Source organism: Ahaetulla prasina, chromosome 3 (assembly GCF_028640845.1).
Source record: "Ahaetulla prasina isolate Xishuangbanna chromosome 3, ASM2864084v1, whole genome shotgun sequence".
Classification (NCBI taxonomy): Eukaryota; Metazoa; Chordata; class Lepidosauria; order Squamata; family Colubridae; genus Ahaetulla; species Ahaetulla prasina.
In genome coordinates this window covers 111,563,149-111,583,217 of record NC_080541.1, presented here as the reverse complement: position 1 = coordinate 111,583,217, position 20,069 = coordinate 111,563,149, and the positions used below count along the sequence as shown (strand labels likewise).

Here is a 20,069-nt window from a genome sequence, read left to right as displayed (position 1 = left end):
TGAGCATCAGTTTTTTCAACTTAATCGGCCTAGAGAGAATTATTTTGAGGTGGTTCTTCAATTTATTAATTATAATTAGGACAAATGGATTAAATTAAAAAAAAAATTCTTTTAAATTCGGCTTGTGATGGCTAGAGGAGTGCAGAGGGTTGATGAGGCTGCAAGCCATGCTGAGAGCGGTGTTCAGATCTCCACCGGAGTTTTCTTTGCCACATGGAGGCTGATTAGCTTCACGGAGATGGCAGAGCCTTCAGGCAGCCAGTGCCGGCGTTGGAAGGACCGAGGCTTCGGTCCAAGGCTTCGCCGGCCACAGTGCGTGAGAGCCATTGGTTGCTGGGAGGCGCGCTGACCAGGAGGCTAATAGCCACCATTTTGTGGGTGGCAGCCATTTTGGTAAAGCTACTGTGAGCAGCGAATAGGACCAGGCAGCTTTGGAGCACCATTGAAACCAGGGAGAAGCAGCCTTACGCACAAGTAAATGGTGTTCCGGTGTTAAGTCCTCGCGGCTACGTCCTGTCTGCCCCAGCAAAGCCGATTAGCCGCGTGCTGATTGGTGGAGGCGCAAGCAACAGGGAAGAGCGGGAACCAGGAAGAGCCGTCATTGGCTTCCCATTTTGACAGCTACTTTTATATAGCTGTCAACTGCGCGCCTCGCCTCAGAAGCGTTCTAACGAGTTGTTGAAGTGTTAGCGTTGTCTCTGTTCTGTTAATGGCCAATAAAGTTGGAGTTAAGGCAGTCTCGCCTCTGTCCTTATTGGGCCGGGCTCGGATCTAACACTGGCGACGAGGATGGGATCATCCCGACATTAAATCCGAGCTACAGACAGAGCAAAATACTTCACGATTTGAACAGCTATGGCCGGTGCGTTGCCAACCTTTCCACCGTTCGTCCCTTCCTCCGAGAAGTGGGACGAGTATATCGAGAGGTTCGAATGTTTCCTCCACGCCAATGACCTCACGGATCTGTCCGGTAGCGAGAAGCGGGGCTATTCCTAAGCTCATGCGGCAGCGAAGTGTTTAGTACCGCGCGAGCTCTCGCCGCCCCACAGCTAGTGTTTGAGTTGACTTGGGAAGCACTAGTGGAAAAATTGAAGAACCACTATGCTCCCGCCCCGTCCCGAATTGCCCGCCGGCACGCGTTCCGGCATTGCGTGCAGAAGGAAGGGCAAACGATTAACGCATACATGGCTTCCTTAAGATCGGCCGCCCTCCACTGCGAGTTTCGAGATTTTCTGGATGACATGTTGCTAGACCAGTTGGTCTGTGGCGTCCGGGACATGAGACTCCAACGGCGTCTCCTGGCGCGAACAGAGGTCGACCTTTCCACAGCCCTATCTGAGGCTAGAGCTGCGGAATTGGCCGATGATTCGGCCGCAGAGCTCCAGCGACACCAAAGGGATCCCTAACGGCGATCGCCCCTGGGCGTCCACCAGGAAGATGTTACCCAAGGGAGCTCGTCGGAGGAAGAAGCAGACGTCCGCCGCCTAAATCTACGGCCAAGGCGGCGAGGGCGTCCCGACAAGCACCTGCCAAACCCATGTTTGGGGTGTGGAGGAGACCACGCGAGAGGCGACTGCAAATTCAAAGCAGCTGTATGTCGCCGCTGCGGGAAACGAGGACACCTAGCGCGAGTGTGCAGGGCAGCCCTGCCATCCGGCGATGATGCCCCGGAGCGACCCAGGTCACAAAAGCCAATCCGGAAGCCGATGGCACGCCAACGGGCCTGTTTCACCGCCTCCGAGTCTACTGACGAAGTCGTCAGCTTTGCTGCCTCCACTGCGCCAACCAACAAAATACACTTGACGGTGCGGCTCGAAGGAGCGCCGTGTGACATGGAGGTGGACACCGGCTCGTCGCGCTCCCTCATCGCCTGGTCCACCCTGAGACGTCTCGCTCCACGCTTGGACAAGAGAACTCTTAAGCCCTGTGAAGTGACATTGCGAGACTATCAGGGGAAAATGATCCCAACCCTGGGCATGGGCAGATTCAGGGTGGCATATAAGGAATTCGAGGGCACGTTACCACTGATCGTTGTCAGAAGCGACCTGCCAACCCTCCTAGGGCTGGACTGGTTCGCTGCCCTCGGCCTAAATGTGGCAGGGGTCCATACCACACTCCTTGATGTGACGTCAGCATTGGCCAGCGAATTCGCTGACGTTTTCGAAGACGCCCTGGGTAAATATAACGGAACCCCAGTGTCCCTTCAGCTTGACCCCCAGGTGCAGCCAGTTCGATTGAAGCCGAGAAGGGTCCCCTTAGCACTCCGACCGAGAGTAGATGCACAACTGGATAAATTGATAGCCCAGGGCATTTTGGTTCCCATTGATCATGCTAAGTGGGAAACCCCCATTGTAATCCCCCTGAAGCCGGACGGGTCCATACGGATCTGTGCGGACTATAAGGGGACGATTAATAAAGCGCTCCAAGCCAACCCGTACCCTGTCCCGGTGGTGCAACACTTGCTCCACTCCCTGGGACAGGGCCGAGTTTTTGCGAAGTTAGATTTGGCACAGGCCTATCAACAGCTTCCGGTGGATGACGAGACAGCCATCGCGCAGACAATCGTCACCCACCGGGGAGCTTTCAAGTGTACACGACTCCAATTCGGAGTCAGTGTAGCACCAGGGATATTCCAGGGACTCATGGAGCGGTTGCTCTATGGCCTCCCCGGCGTTATTCCTTACTTTGATGACGTTCTGGTGTCAGGGAAGGATCTCCCAGAACTAGTCACCAAGGTAAAGGCTGTGTTGGGCCGATTCCGCCAGGCGGGGTTGAAGCTACGGAGGGACAAATGCAGGATCGGAGTGCCCCAAGTTGAATTCTTAGGGTTCCTTGTGGATGCTCGCGGCATTCGGCCAGCCCCCTCGAAGGTTGAAGCAATCCGAAATGCCCCCACGCCCACTTCTAAGGCCGAGCTCCAAGCGTTCTTAGGCCTCCTAAACTTCTACGCTATATTCCTTCCCCACAAAGCGACGGTGGCCGAGCCACTCCATCGCCTCCTAGACGCCAGCACACCTTGGAAGTGGTCTAAAGCCGCAGCAGCTTCCTTCGAAGCTGTCAAGCGGCTCCTAACCTCTTCCGCTGTCCTGGTGCAATATAATGAAAAGCTCCCCCTAACGCTCACTTGCGATGCCTCGCCATTTGGGGTTGGGGCTGTTCTCAGCCACCTATTCCCAAATGGAGTGGAGGCACCCATAGCGTTCTACTCGCGCACTCTCTCTCCAGCTGAACGAAACTATAGTCAGCTGGATAGAGAGGCCCTTGCAATTGTCGCAGGAATCAAAAGATTCCACGACTATCTATACGGCCGATTTTTTTCCCTGGTCACTGACCATAAGCCCCTGTTAGGGTTACTGGCCAGTGACCGCGCAACCCCGCAAATATTGTCACTGCGCATGTCGCGGTGGGTAGAATTCCTTGCGGCGTATTCATACCAACTGAGGCACAAGTCAGGCAGCGCCATAGGGCACGCAGACGCCCTCAGCCGCTGCCCCCTCCCAGCGACGGTCGTCGACCCAGCCCCAGCCCTGCCGGTGCTTCTGATAGAGGAGTCTAACTCCCCCATCTCCGCACTGGATGTCTCCCGTGAGTCCGCCAAGGACCCGGTACTGGTGCAGGTCCTCGACTGGGCCCGCAGGGGCTGGCCGCAAGGAGCTGCGGGGCCCGAGTTTCTACCATATACCCGCAGACAAGGGGAACTGTCAGTTCATAAGGGGTGCCTACTCTGGGGGAGCAGAGTGGTGGTCCCTCCGGCTCTACGCTCTCAGGTGTTAGAATGCCTACACATGGCCCACCCTGGCATAGGGAGAATGAAGGCTCTAGGTCGCAGCTATGTCTGGTGGCCGAAGCTAGACCACGACATAGAAAATTGGGTTGGACGCTGCCAGCAATGCCAGGGCTCCAGGGCTGTAGCCCCTGCTGCGCCGGTCCGGGATTGGGAGATGCCCCGGGGACCGTGGGCAAGGATCCATTTAGATCTCGCCGGTCCTTTTCTAGGAAAAACGTTTTTGGTGGTGGTGGACGCGTATTCTAAGTGGGTTGAAATATTCCTACTGCAATCCACCACCACAGACACTATAGTCCGGATCCTAGGCAGGTTGTTTGCAACGTTCGGTCTCCCAGACGTGTTGGTCACGGATAATGGGCCTCAATTCTCCTCAGCGTCGTTCCTGCACTTTCTAGCGGTCCACGGGGTGCGGCATGCCCCCACGGCCCCTTACCACCCGGCGGCGAATGGAATGGCTGAACGGGCCGTAAGATCAGCCAAGGAGGCTTTAGGCCGTCTAGGCACCTCCAACTGGCAACAGAATGTAAATAGGTATTTGATGGCCCAACATACCACCCCGTGCCAGGTCACCAAGATGAGCCCGGCAGAGTTGCTAATGGGGCGCCGGTTGAGAACTGTGCTTGACCGGTTGCACCCACCTACATGCGGGCTCAAGAGCCCAATATAAGGGCCCGAGCGTTCAGTCTGGGGGATCCTATATTTGCGCAGAATTATGGGGAAGATGAAAAGTGGTTACCAGGGCACATCATTACATTGACTGGACCATACTCTTATAGGGTCCAGCTCACAGACGGACGAGTGTGGCGGCGGCACATCAACCAATTAAGATGCAGAACAACCGAGGAGGTGGGCCAACAACGACAACAAATTCAGCCGCCCACTCAGGCTGAGGCCACCACTCAAATCGAGCCACCAATCGAGCAGGCCTCGCCGATAATAAGGCCGCTCGATCCCCAGAACTTCCCGGCAAACCGGCCATCGACACACATTCCCGGGGCGTTCTCGGCGGCTGACGTACCTGCTCGTCCATTGGGTCCAACATCGGAAGGCCCGGCTCCTCCTACGCCGACATCCGCGCCAACGATCCTTCAGAGCTGGTCCCCAGCTCCTCCCTCGACTACTCCGCCTCCAGGACTGAGGCGTTCGGGGCGGAGCCGACGCCGGCCAGCGTATCTGGCCGACTACGCATGCGCGATCCGGGGGTTGAGGGGTGTTAAGTCCTCGCGGCTACGTCCTGTCTGCCCCAGCAAAGCCGATTAGCCGCGTGCTGATTGGTGGAGGCGCAAGCAACAGGGAAGAGCGGGAACCAGGAAGAGCCGTCATTGGCTTCCCATTTTGACAGCTACTTTTATATAGCTGTCAACTGCGCGCCTCGCCTCAGAAGCGTTCTAACGAGTTGTTGAAGTGTTAGCGTTGTCTCTGTTCTGTTAATGGCCAATAAAGTTGGAGTTAAGGCAGTCTCGCCTCTGTCCTTATTGGGCCGGGCTCGGATCTAACATCCTGGTTTCCATGCGCTGATTGTGGCATTTGTGACTGTGTTGCCGGTCTCGCATCCCCTTGTTTCTGCTGCTGCTGCTGCTGCTGCTTTGCAGACTGTCCTGTGCTAACAAACCATGTTGCTGGTTTGGCGCTATTTCTTGAGGCCTGGACTGCATACTGAGTATCCTGGTACTATGGATCTGTGATAGCAAGTTCCCTTGAAAACTTATTCCAGGCTAATTACCAGCAGTTACAGCAATAATGGCCGACTGCATGGCCTCTAATAGTAGTAATTCTGCTGCTTCTTTCCCCAGTCAGCAACAGGCTGGGTGTTCTGAGCCAAAGAAGGCTAGATCAGGATCCAATAGGCCTATTACCAGATCCAAGGCCAATCATTCCAAATCATCTTCTTCAACATCTGGAAAAGATGCTCAGAGAAGGCAAAAAACCTTGGAATTGAAAAACAATTTGCAAAGGCCCAAAAGCAGGCAGAGGCAACAAACCCAGGGGTTTCTGGGAGCATTAGTGTGCTTGACATGATTTTAGCACCGTTATGCCATCACCAATGCAGGATGACCAGCTAAAATGGTCTCCTAATGTGATACCAGACTTGCAGGAATTTCATGCTATCCCTTTCCAGGAAGGGAGTGATCAGACCTCTATCCTGTTTGTGTCTGGATTATTACCTGTATCTGGCAACAGATCTTCCGCTACATCTGCCACAATTATGCCTACAGTGGCGGGGCTCCACCCTCAGGAGAATTTAGAGCAAAGCTTGTCTGCAGAATTACGTAATGCCATAGTGGAGACTATTGCCCAGGGTATTGATGCTGCACTTACCCAGAGATGTTTGATGGGACCTTTAAATTCAGGACCTTCGCAGTCATAAAGATAAAGGTTATCTTGAAGATCCTCATTCCCCACCTCCATCAATCCAAAGTGAGGCCTCGCTGGAAGGGGAGGAAGAATTGGGAGATTTTGAATTTTCTGAGGATGAAGGGGTTTCCCCAGGCAAGCCCACGTATTCCGGGCTTTTCCGTCCCAACCTTTTAAAGATCTTATTGCTTAAGGCCAAAATGACAGTCAACATGGGTCGGATCGGGAGTTCTACTGAGGACCCCATGGAATCTCAGGATCCCTGTGTCAACCTCTTTATGGAGCAGGTCATAGCACAAGAGGTTATTCCCTCATCTAAGTTTTTTGTGGATGTTATTCAAAGGCAGTGGGATCAGCCTGCATCGATTCCTGCCCCTTACGGCATGGATAAGAAAATGTATACAGTGGAACAGGAGCTAGAGGAGCTCCTCCAATTTCCAGCTGTGGATGCCCCTCTGGCCACATTGGCTTCAGCTGCAATTCTCCCTTCTGACACTGCAGAAGAGTTGAGGGCTTAGGATAGGAAGTCTGAGTTATATGCCCATAAAACTCACCAGGCAGCTGCTTGGCCAACTAGATTGGCCAGAGCCGCTTGCTTTTTCTCTAGAACATCGCTCTTATGGTTGAGGCAGATGCAGGCCAGGGCCTCTCCAGAGGATACCCGCCTGCAACAAGATATCAGTAAATTAATTGCTGCAACTGAATACTCAACTGATGTGACTCTCAATGTGGCCAAGTTCTCCTCTAGGGCCCTGGCGTCCAATGTCACCTCCAGAAGCTTTTTATGTCTGCGCCAGTGGCAAGCCGACATGAAGTCCAAATGGAGATTGGCAGCTGCTTCATTTAAGGGATGTCAGCTGTTTGGGGAGGTGTTAGATCCAATCTTGGTAGAGGGAAAAGATAAATGGAAGGTCCTTCCCTCATGTTTACAAGAGAACGGACAGGAGACCTACTCCCTTCTACCTCAGGCAGCCCTTTCGTGACTCTGAGATGGGATTCCTTGCCTCAGGAATACCACAGACAGTATTCCCACAGTATGGACAGGAGATAGGACAGTTCAGCTTTCAAGACAGGGCTCGTCGACCACAATCCAGACAGGCCTATAGAGGTACCAGTGGCTGGCCTTACCGCCACTCGAAATGACTCACAGTCACATACCCCATTGGCAGCAGGTTAAGGAAGCTTGCCAGCTAGTGGAAGGATACCACCACTGATGCTTGGGCACTACAAACAGTAAGGCTCGGGCTAACCCTAGAATTTTGTTCCAGCTTCCAAGAATGATTTATTCAGTGCTCCATTCCCGGGGATGCCACCAAAAGGGCTATGATAGAGGCCAAGATTCAGCATTTGCTGGATATCAAGGCCATAGAGCCGGTGCCAGTGGGGCAGAGAGGTCTCGGCTTTTATTCCGTCCTCTTTCTAGTTCCCAAGAGTTTGGGGAGCCAGAAAGCCATTTTGAATCTTAACAGATTAACAGAGTTGGAAGGGACCTAATAAGTCATCTAGTCCTACCCCCTGCTCAAGCAGGAGACCCTATACCATTTCTGACAAATGGCAGTCCAATCTTTTCTTGAAAGTCTCAAGTGATAAATCTCCCAAAACTTCCAAAGGCAAACTGTTCCATTGGTTGATTGTTCTCACTGTCAGAAAGTTCCTCCTCATTTCTAGGCTGAATCTCTCCTTGGTCATTCATCCATTATTCCTTGTCTGCCCTTCAGGAGCTTTGGAAAACAGCTTGACCCCCTCCTCTCTGTGGTATCCCCTCAAGTATTGGAATCTGAAGGAACTCAATGTACGTATAAAGTTCTAAAGGTTCAAAATGCAATCCCTTCATACTATCCTGGGTTGCATCAGACAGGGAGATCTTTTAACATTGATAGACCTAAAAGAGGCATATCTCCACATTCCCATCAGAGTGTCCCACAGGAGGTTCCTCAGATCCTCATATGCAGGCCACCATTGGCAATACTGGCGTTCCCCTTTGGTCTCTCCTCAGCCCTGCGAACTTTCACCAAGCTGCTAGATGTGGGTGAGGCCCATCTGCCTGCAGTGTTACCTGAACGACATATTAATTCAGTCGTTGTCCCTCAGGCAAATGGAACAGGACCTTCAAATCACAGTCCAGACTCTCCAGGATCACCGGTTTTCCGTGAACTGGGAGAAAAGCCAATTGACATCATCTACCAGCCTAACCCATCTAGTGGCAGTGATTGACACTCATTTATCACAAGTATTCCTGTCTCAGGAGCACTGAGACAGCATAAGGGAGATGATGGGATAGGTCAAGTCCTTAGAGCTAGTTCCCTTACTGCTCCTCTCCCAACTATTAGGGAAAATGATATCCTGCCTATATAGTCCCTTGGGCTCGATTGCATACAAAGGCCTTACAGTGGCTACTTCTGCACAGTCAGAGATCAGGGCACAGCAACTCAATGTCCAAGATCAGGGTCCCCAAGCAGGTTCTCCAATCCCTGGACTGGTGGATGTCAGCTACCATGGAGGAGGGATGTCTATTCTGAGAACCTCCCAGACTGGAACTAACATCAGACACCAGTCTATTCAGCTGGGGTACACACCTGAATTTCAAGATGACTCAAGCAGGATCTACTCAAGCATGTCTCAGCAGGATCTACTCAACGACATCGATTGGCTGGAGCTGAGAGCATGTCATCTGGCTCTATGCCACTTTCAAAACAACTTGTTGGATCAACACGTGCTTCTCTTGACGGACAATGTGACCACCAAGGCACATGTCAACAGGCAGGAAGGAATTCGCTCCAGGGTCCTAATGCGTGAGGGGAAGGACTTATGTCTCCGAGCAGAGAAACATCTGCGGTCATTTTGAGCGGAACACATTGCCGGGACGGCCAACTCCCAAGCGGACTGGTTGAGCAGAACAACTATCGACCAGTCTGAATGGAGACTCTACCCAAACCTATTTCACCAAATAACAGAATGATTCGGGATTCCAGTCCTGGATTTATTTGCCAGTCCACAGAACACTCAACTTCTGAGATATTTTTTCAGGTTCCGGACACCAGTGGCCGAGGGAGTCAACGCTCTTTGTTGCCTGTGGCCAGCTGACCTGTTGTATGCCTTCCTTCCAATCCCGCTAATACTGAGGGTCATCAAAAAGATCTTGGAGGAGGAGGCAGAGGAGGTGTTGGTAGCACCTCACTGGCCATGGCGTCCATGGTTTGTGGGTCTGAAGTCACTGTCCATCTCACGCCCCTGGAAAATACCACAGCACAGGATCTCCCTCATCCAAGGGGCCCTACAACACCTAGACCCTCAACAGCTCCAGTTGGCTGTTTGGCACTTGAAAGGGAGATCCTCAGGAGGGGACATTTCTCTGGCAAAGTAATATCCACTATTCTTGCTTCCCAAAGGGCATCAACGAACAGGATATATGAAGCCACTTGGGCTTCATTCTGTCGCTGGTGCACCAAGGAGAAAGTATTACCTATATCAGCGACAGTTCCATGAGTCCTGGATTTTCTGCAATTGGGTCTTGAAAAAGGAGTATCCACAAATACACTTCGCAGGCAGGTCGCAGCCTTGGCTACCATCCTGCCAGGTGAGGGAACAGCTTCTCTCTCTCAGCATCTGAGGATATTTAGTTTTTTGAAAGGAGTGTCCAACCTGTTACCCCCAATGGTCCACAGATACCCAACTTGGGATCTGTCAGTTATTTTACAGGTGCTCATATTACTGCCATTTGAGCCCTTGTGGTCAGCCAGCATCAGACTATTCATATTCAGGGTTGCCTTTCTAGTAGCAATCACATCTGCATGCAGGATTTCAGAGCTGGCCGCACTGAAATGCTGTGTATCTTTCATCCGGACAGAGTCATTCTCTGTTTAGACCCAACATTTGTTCCAAAAATTAACACCTGGTTCCACAGAGCGCAGGAAGTTATTCTACTAGACTTCTGCCTGAAACCCAGACATCCACGCGAAAGATGTTGGCATACCTTAAATGTATACAGAGCTCTACAGAAATACATAAAGCAGAGAGTTTCCTTCCAATGGATGGAATCTTTGTTTTGTTTCAGTCCAGGTCTATGGGAAAGAAGGTGTCACCATCCATCATTGGATGTTGGCTCAAAGCTTGTATTGTGTTAGCCTACAAACCTCAGGCCTGACCTGCACCACGCCGCATCATGGCGCACTCCACTAGAAGTGCGGCCACCACGGTGGCCTGGGCTACACAGGCCTCGATTCTGGAGATTCTGGCTTCCCCCTCTCCATTCATGAGGAATTATGAGTTAGACTTGGGGCCTCTGGTGGCTCAACAGACTAAGCAGTCTGTTATTAACACAGCTGCTTGCAATTACTGCAAGTTGAAGTCCCACCAGGCCCAAGGTTGACTCAGCCTTCCATCCTTTATAAGGTAAGTAAAATGAGGACCCAGATTGTTTGGGGCAATAAAAGTTGACTTTGTATATTATATACAAATGGATGAAGACTAGCCGCCCTGAGTCTTCGGAGAAGGGCGGGATATAATTTTTTTTTAAAAAGAGACAAGTTTGCTTCTGCGGAGGCAGCTTTCGGGAGACGAGTGTTACAGCGTGTCCTGCCGGCCAAAGGGACCCTGGACCAATCTATCTCCCGCCCAGTGACAATTTAGCTTGGGTATATCCCATGCTTGGACTCTCCAAGCAGCGCACAGGAGAAGGAACGTTGGACTTACCTGAACATTCTTTCTATGTGCGCTGCAGGAGAGTCCAATCCCACCCTGGTTGGTTTATGGTCCGGGATCCAGGAGTGGTCAATTTCTTCAGATGGACTACGTCTTCTCCAGATCCTGGTCTTTATTGAAAAAACTGAGGCTCGGCCGGGAGGAGGAGTCGTGGCCAAATAATTTCCAACTCATCTCTGGCCGATCAGACTAATTGAATCCATATTTGGACTCTCCTGCAGCACACATAGAAAGAATGTTCAGGTAAGTCCAACGTTCCTTTTGATTTTTCCAATATATTGTCAAAGTACTCATGCATTATAGTTAAGAAAGTAGCACAATTTAAAATTGAATGGAAAAGAATAAAAAAAGAAGACCAATGTTAATTTTATATTTTATTAATCAGCTTGAAAGGTTCACTAGCATGAGGATAAAGAAGGAGAAAGAAAAACCCAATACAACATATAGGAATTCATCTACTTCATACTCAGATATTTCTGGGTCAGGTCAGACATTGCAGGATATCTCTGATGAAGATGTGCTGGTTCTCTTTGAGCAGATGCTGGTAAGTACCATTACAATTATATCTTGGGAATAACAAAGCTAAAAGTTTCTTATGCTTATAGTTATGCTGAAATGAAGGTGTGATTTCTGTGATGTGAAAAAATCTCTTTCTGCTCTGGGAAGGAAGACTTTGATTTGTTTTTCTACTACAGTAGGTAAACAAAAATCCTAAAACCAGAATTCATTTGGGAGAAATCAAGTATTGTAATTTTGTCAAAGGAATATAGCTTCATTTGACTGGATAGTTATCTAGTAGGGATGGTGTAGGGAATCAATCATGCAGCGTATATGAGGATAGACGATGATTTCCTAGATACCTCCCAACTTGATAATTCTGTGACTATTTTTATGCTTTCTTTGCTAGGTGGATATGAATCTAAATGAGGAAAAGCAGCAGCCTCTAAGGGAGAAAGACATTAGTATCAAGAGAGAAATGGTGTCTCAGTACCTGCATACTTCCAAAGCTGTGAGTTCTTGGGTTGTGGTCAAATTTATAGAATACTTCTAGCGTTTGCTTGATTTATGTTGCAGGATAAGAGAAACTGATTAAAGATAATCAAGCAGCACATTTGTGAGCATGGAGAAAAGAGCAAGAAGATTACTAGAAGCAGGCATAGGTTTGTTAAAAACAGCATACCAGACAAACCTTATTGCCCTCTTTGACAAGGTGATTAAATTACTGGGTAAGGGGAATGATATGGATGTCATTTACTTAGACTTCAGTAAGGCATTTGACAAAGTAGACTACAGCCTACTTGGTAAGATAGAAAAATGTGGAATAGACAGTACCACTAACAAATGAATTCCAATGGAACTATATCTACATGGAGGGAAGCCTGCAGTGGGATATCTCAAGGTTCTGTCTTGGGGGCAGTAATCTTCCACATGTTCATAAATGATCTAGATGAGAGGATAGAAGGGAAACTCATCAACTTTGCAGATGACAATAAGCTAAGGGGAATAGCTAACGCTTTAGAAGATAAATTCAAGATTCAGAAGAATCTTGGCAGATTTGAACACTGGGCCTTATCCAATAAAATGCACTTTAGTGATGAGAAAAGTAAGGTCCTTCACAAGAAAAACCAAATGCACAGGTATAGAATAGATGATACCTGGGTCAACAATAATAACTGTGAGAGGGATCTAGGTGTCCTAGCAGACCACCACTTAAGTATGAGACAGCAGTGTGCTGCAGCTGTTAAAAAAGCCAACACCATTTTAGGCTGCATCAACAGAGGGATAGTATCAAGATGAAATAAAGTAGTAGTACCACCTCATACTGCACTGGTAGGACCAAACTTGGAATACTTCATCTAGTACTTGTCATCATGATACAAAAAAGATGTTGAATCCCTAGAAAGAATGCAGAGAAGAGCAATAAAGATTACAGGTAATCCATGGGTTACGAGTGTTCCCTTAGCGAATGTTCGAAGTTACACGATATGCATCTCCTACGAACAAGTCATGAAACTATGAATGTTGCAACACCATGGCAGTTATTCACTCTTATGAACGACTGCAGAGGCTCTGCAACACTCGTCCTGTCTATTACCCACTTCCCACCCCCTGCACCAAGTCTCCATAGGCATTAGGCCTGTGGATACTCACCTTGTGAAGATCTAGAGAGCCTTTGCTTTCTTGGCCCGTTTTGGCTCTTCAGGCTTTTGGTGATGTGGCAGACGATGGAGACCTAAAGTACTGCAAGTTCACACTAGATCAGTAGTGCGAGAACTCACACTTATTGATCTCGTGTGATTTCATGGTACTTTAGGCCACTGTTCTCTGCAAACTGAGGCCTGGATGAGAGGCCTGAACTTTTCCCCTATTTGCAAAACCTTTTGCCGTCCTTGCAAAAAGCCTTTGCTCCGAGAAGGGGGCCCCCAAAGGGAGTGTGCGTCACTCCTCAGCTCTATTTTTGCCAGGACAGGCCTTTCCTAAAGTCCTCTGCTGAAGAGAAGGTCCCTTTTTAAGGACTCCATTTCCATGTAGATAGTTTCCAGTCTCCGTCAGGGCACCATGTATTTGAGCAACCTTGGGACAGTGGGAAACAGTGATTTGCTCCGTTTCCCACTGTCCCTGCATCACGCAAATACTTGGCACCCTGATGAGTCCTGATGGAGACTGGAGATTTCTTCTGCATGCAAATGGGGTGTTTGGAAATGGAGCGAATAGGGTCCATTTCCAACCGCCCCATTTCCATGCAGATGAAGTTTCCAGTCTCTGTCAGGACACCAAGTGTTTGAGTGATGCAGGGAGGTTGAAAACGGAGCAATTTGCTTTGTTACAAACTGCCCCAGAGTCGCTCAAACACTTGGTGCCTTGATGAGTCCAGATGGAGACTGCAAACTTTGTCTGCATGGAAATAGGGTGGTTGGAAATGTAGTGAAAAGCTCCATTTTCAAGCTTCCCACTTCCATGCATACAAAGTTTGCAGTCTCCATCAGAGCGACAAATGTTTGAGCAATCCTAGGGCAATTGGAAATGGAGCGAATTGCTCCGTTTCCAACATCCTCAGGGCCACTCAACACTTTTAACCCCAACAAAGACTGGAAGCATCTGGGGTACACGGTCTTGCATGAGTTCAGGCACCCATCCATTTTTTCAGGGAATGGGTGCCTGATGTCCCACGGGATCAGGGCACTCAGAAAGTTCCAGTCTTTGTGGGAAAAGTGGTTGCACACTAATGAGGTCCTTGGAGACCTTTGCTGCCCCAAAGCCTTATTTTGTGCAAACTGTTTTCCACATGGAGCTTGGAAGCCTTTAGAGGAGAGTCACTGAGACTGCCCACTGCTCCAAAAGTGGCAGGCAGGTTCAATAATCAGAGAATCTGAGTAGGGCATGCTCGTCATCCTCTCCTTCTGCTCTTGCTGGCCGGGAGCATGCAAAGAAACAGAGATGCTGGAGTGGAGACAGATTTTCACAAGTTAGTGACCCGGCACAGCAGATTTGGGGGGTGGGGAGAAAGAATTGTGGGGAGTATGAGATATTTCATGGGTTGGGGGAGGCCTTGGGTGGTCTGTTCCATCACTAAGCCCCTCCAATGGCCTTCCCTACCCCGAGATACCTCATGTGCACTTAACAAGGCTTGCATTCGATTAGCGGATGCGTGGGTGAAAAGAGAGAGCGATCACGTTCAAAGGATGAGATTCACTCCCATGAATCCTTATGCTACGAATGGAATGGGCAGGCTCCATTACATTAGTAACTCAAGAACTACCTGTATAAGGGGTCTGGAGGCTAAACCATATGATGAATCATTAAGGGAACTAGGTATGTCTAGTCCAGGGGTAGTCAACCTTTTTATACCTACTGCCCAATTTTGTATCTCTGTTAGTAGTTAAATTTTCTAACTGCCCACTGGTTCCTCAGTAATGCGCCGTGTATCGTCGTCTGGGCATGCCTCTCGCACATCGTGGATTGGGTTTGGGGGGGGTGCAGGCTACCAGCTCTGCTTGTCTGTTACAGCTGGATAGTGTGGGGGGAAATGCGCGAGCTATTCTGGGACAAGGCTCTTATGTTTGCGGTTGTACTATAGCACCATTTAGTTTCACTTATGTAACATGAACTAAACTTATGCGCGGGCAATACAAATAGTATATTTTCAGAAATTTAAATTGTCACGAGGAATTTTATGAAAACCTAATGAAAATGTTTTTAAATAATGCTATGAAAATTTTTTAAAAAGTCAATTAAATTAAAAAAAAGGAAAGTGCTTCAGTATCGGACAAAACCCCTACTGCCCACCATGAAAGCTGGAACGCCTACTAGTGGGCGGTAGGGATCAGGTTGACTACCACTAGTCTAGTCTAATGAAGAGAAGGACTAAGGGTTAGGGTTAGGGGCTGTTACAGACAAGAGGGGTTTTTGACCTATTCCCCAAAGAACCTGAGAGCGGGACAAGAAGTAAGAGTGCAACATCATTAAAGAGAGATCCAACTTAAAACTAAGGAGAAGTTTCCTGATAATGAGAACTGCTTACCTTCGGAAGTTGTAGGTGTTCCATCACTGGAGGTTTTTAAGAAAACATTGGACAGCCATTTGTCTGGAATGGAATAAATTCTACTGCTTTAGGCAGGGGGTTGGGCTAGAAGACGTCCAAGATCCATTCCAAACCTGTTCTATGTTCTAATCTCTGGGAATTTAATTCTCAATTGTCATAGAATTGCAAGTTGTTGGGTGGTGGGGCCAGCTGTCAGGGAGAGCGGGTGTGCGAAGCGGCTTCTCGGGCAACGGGGGCTGTTTCTACAGTCACTACAAACCACTCGGCTGACCCTTCGGGGTCCAAGGTTTCCTGGAGGAAAACTGGAAACAGAGGCAGCCTGCTGAGCAGTTTTGACGGCACTCAGGGCTGAATCCAGCGGGGAAAGCCTTGGAGAAGCTGGGCAGAGAAGGAGACAGCCCAACATGGTGACTGTGGTGACCTGACAGATGGATGGAGTGTTGTAAGATATTGGTATTTATAATACTTATGAAGTAATTATAGGACATAGAAACTGAAGTACGATAAGATAGACGTCGGTCTTAGTTAAGATTGTTTGATACTGATTTCTATTTATCGTAGCTTATACCTCAGGATAAAGTGTAAGAGATTTGTGTTGTAGTTATTGTTAAGAAGCAAACTGTGAAACAACGAAGCATGAAAGAGAGAATTTGTGCTTTAGAGTGGTGGACGAAAATCCAAGACTTGTGGGAGGATTGGTTCAAAATATTGTTAAAAATGACAAGTATTCCTAATTTATCCAAAGTTGGCACGGGAAGAAAACAGATATCTCATTCCTCATCATTTGAATCAAGTCCTCTAGGCCAGAGATCAATAGAGGAATTGGTGCAGAGAGAAAGAGCCAATTTGTTTAAAGAACTGCAATCAATGTTACAATTGATACAGGATGTGATGTTAAGGAATCATGAAGACCTGAAAAAAGAAATTGGGGAAGTTAGAAATGATATTGGAGAATTAAAGGAGAAAATGAAATCAATGGATGGAAGGTTTGAGGCCTTCCAGCAACAAATTATGAAGAATGAACAAAAATTATTAGAAATGGAAGAGAAGATGGGCAAAGAGGAGAAAAAAGTTGAAGAAATGAATGAGAGATTAATACAGGCCAATAAAGATCTGGAAAATACCATTATCCAGTTGGAGACAGAACGAGCAGCATATTACCTGCGCTTTCAAAATGTTAAAGAAGAAAAAAGTGAGGACCTGCCAGAAATGATGGCAGACCTTTTAGTGAAAGCCTTAGGAATTGGGAAGGATGAAATGCTGAACGAAATGGACGAAACTTACAGAATTCATACTAATTATGCAAGACGCCACAACCTCCCTAAAGAAGTCCATATTAGATTTGTTAAAAAATCAGTGAGGGATGAGATACTCCATAGAACCAGGGAAGACCGATTAGAATATAGAGGGAGATAGTTAGAAGTATTAAAACAAATGCCACATAGGCTTGAAACTCAACATTAAGAAAACTAAAATCATGGCATCTGGCTCTCTCAATTCCTGGCAGATAGATGGGGAAGAAATGGAGGTAGTGACAGATTTTATTTTCCTGGGCTCCGAGATCATCGCAGATGGGGACTACAGCCAAGAAATTAAAAGACACTTGCTCCTGGGGAAGAAAGCTATGGCAAATCTAGACAGCGTACTAAAAAGCAGAGACATCACCCTGCCAACAAAAGTGCGTATAGCCAAGGCTATTGTCGTGTCCCCCTCCCCCTCCGACGACCGGGTCTGGGAAGTCTGTATCAAGCGTGGCCACGAAGCCTCTGCAGCTTTGCCAAATTCCTTTCAGATTTCTCAGGCAGGCAGGAATCCAAGGTGTGATTTCAGCAAACCAGATGAGACTTTGATTGACTCAAGGAATGCCAAAAAGCAGATCCTTTATATAGGCCATGGGGTGTGGCTCCATGACTCAGCACTTATCCAGGCCTGCCCCTCCCTTCCTTCTGCTGACGTTGCCTCTCAATTCTCCGGAAGCGGGGATCCATCCACTGTAAATTCCCTTCCTCCGGATCTGCTGCCGGCAATTCTAACACGTGGCTGGCTTCGTGCTCACATGCTGTAGGAGTGAGGTTTGTTTGTTCATTCCTGACATTCTGTCTGGGCATGGTGCCAGGGCTGGAGGCATGCCAGGCTGTTCCTCTTCATTATCAGTCTCTGAATCTGATAGCAAGCCCAGCAAGAGATGGGAGGGGCCCGGCTGAGGAGAGGAGGGAGGACAAGGCAGGCCCGGCAGGAGATGGGAGGGGCCCGGCTGAGGAGAGGAGGGAGGACAAGGCACAACAGCTATGGTTTTCCCAGTTGCAATGTATGGCTGTGAAGGTTGAACCATAAGAAAGGCTGAGCGCCAAAGAATCGAGGCATTTGAACTCTGGTGCTGGACTGCAAGGCGAACAAACAAGTCAGTCCTAGAGGAGATCAACCCTGACTGCTCTTTAGAAGGCCAGATCCTGAAGATGAAACGGAAATACTTTGGCCACCTAATGAGGAGGAAGGACTCACTGGAGAAGAGCCTAATGCTGGGAAAGATTGAGGCCAAAAAAAGAACGGGACGACAGAGAACGAGGTGGCTGGATGGAGTCACTGAAACAGTAGGCGTGAGTTTAAATGGACTCCAGAGGATGGTAGAGGACAGGAAGGCCTGAAGGAATGTTGTCCATGGGGTCGCGATGGGTCGGACACGACTTCGCAACTAACAACAACCACCAATTTTTGACATCCAAACTAATTAGGCACGATATCAACTTTAGATGGCTGACGCCGGAGGGAATCATGGTATTGTGGCAGGAAAAAAGATACAGAATAGCCACCATAGACAAAGCAGAGGAAATTTATAGCCAGAACTTCAGCAGTGAAGAACAAAGAGAAGAAAGAGAAGTAAGAGTAGAAGGTGATATTAAAATACAAAATACGGAAATGAGAGAGCCACTAAATATGGAGAAGGAAAATGGAAGAGAAGAAAGAACAGATGACAGCAACTACTATGAAAGCAGACCCAAAAAGATTGGACCAACAAGGGTTACAAGACCTAAATACAAGTAGATACTTGCAAGAAGTAATATCGGCTATATCTTTAAATGTGAATGGATTAAATTCCCCCTCTAAAAGGAAATTTTTTTTAGCAGACTCTATAAGATGAAATTGGATATAATAATTTTGCAAGAGTACATATAAAGAAACAGCATCAACATTTATTAGTTCAGCCCAAATTAGGGAAGTTGTTCGCAGCACTATCACATCAGAAGAAAGGGTGAGTAGCAATGTATTTTAAAGAGGAAATTCCGACAAGACAAATTTATGAGGACGACGAAGGTAGGATATTGATAGTAGAAGCAATCTTGAACTACAAGAAAGTAGCCTTAAGTGGGAATTTATGCCCCAAATGAAAAACAGAATCAATTTTACAAGAAGTTACACACGATTATCGGAAAGATGGAATATTACAAAATTTGCATCTTGGGGGATTTTAACACAATAGTGGATAAACATCTGGACTATAAAAGCGATAAGAAAAGGAACTAGGAGAACATTGTCCAATAACTTTTTCAAAATGGCAGAGGAAATGAATATTTTGGACAGCTGGAAGGAAAGAAATGCAGGGAAGAAGCGATTTACATTTTATTCGGGTCAACATGCCTCGTGGTCAAGGATAGACATGGTTTGTATGTCAAAGGAATTAAATTTGGAAGTAGAAGAAATTGTAATTGATAAAAATCTTTGGGCAGATCATAATCCAATGGCAATTAGTTGGAGGGGGAAAAAATAAGGTGGACATTAAAGAGAGCAATTTTAAAACATAAAAAAATTATATTAAAGATGGAAGAACAGATTAATCTGTTCTTCCAAGACAATAAAAAGGAGGATTCAAAATCTATGGGATACGGCAAAAGCCTACATGAGAGGGATTGCGATCGCTTACATGGCAAAAGAAAATAAAAAGAAAAGACAGCGTCAAAAAGATTTGGAGGAAGAACTTTGTAGGCTAGAAAGAGATTTACAAAAACAACCCAAAAGAAGAGATCTGAAGCAACAAATAGACATAACTAAACATAACTTGAACATAATCGAGAAGGAGGATTTGGCACAATGACTAAAATACTCAAAACAAAATTTCTTCGAAAATGCAAACAAACCGGGTTGTTGGCTGGCTTATAAATTGAAGAAACAAAAAGATAAAAAGTGCATTAGTAGATTATGCAATAAAGAGGGGTAGATAATATATCATAACGAAGGGAAAAGAGACATAATTCATAAGAAATTATATGCAGAAGAGGCTGGCACTCTTGAAGAAAAAAGCATTAGATGTCTCCAAAAAGCCAACTTACTTAAAGTGTCAGAAGAGATAAGACTCATGCTGAACAAAGATGTAACACCTCTAGAATTAACAGTGGCAATTAAAAGACAGAAAATAACGAAACGATAGGCCCGGATGGATTGCCTTCAGAAATATATAAAAACTTTCAAGATCCACTAAATTCTACCTTATTAAAAGTATTCATTGCAGTTCTTAGAGATGCAAAAATACTGGCCTCATGGGAGGAAGCAATCATCACTTAATCCCAAAGGACAATTTGGATTTAACACTTGTTAGGAATTACAGATCCATTTCTTTGTTAAATTCAGACTATAAGATATTCATGGCCATCATGGCCGAAAGGTTAAAAAGATTCCTAGAGAATTTTA

General features: G+C 47.3%; 1 protein-coding gene across 2 annotated transcripts in view; it reads left to right on the top strand.

Annotated features, from left to right (window-relative positions):
- DIAPH1 (diaphanous related formin 1) overlaps positions 1-20,069 on the top strand; it is a 281,001-nt gene that overhangs the window by 41,432 nt on the left and 219,500 nt on the right. For both annotated transcript variants that reach the window (XM_058174593.1, XM_058174595.1), the window contains exons 3-4: positions 11,229-11,387; positions 11,751-11,852. In XM_058174593.1, the coding sequence (XP_058030576.1) occupies positions 11,229-11,387; positions 11,751-11,852 (261 nt within the window). The remainder of the gene's footprint in view (positions 1-11,228; positions 11,388-11,750; positions 11,853-20,069) is intronic.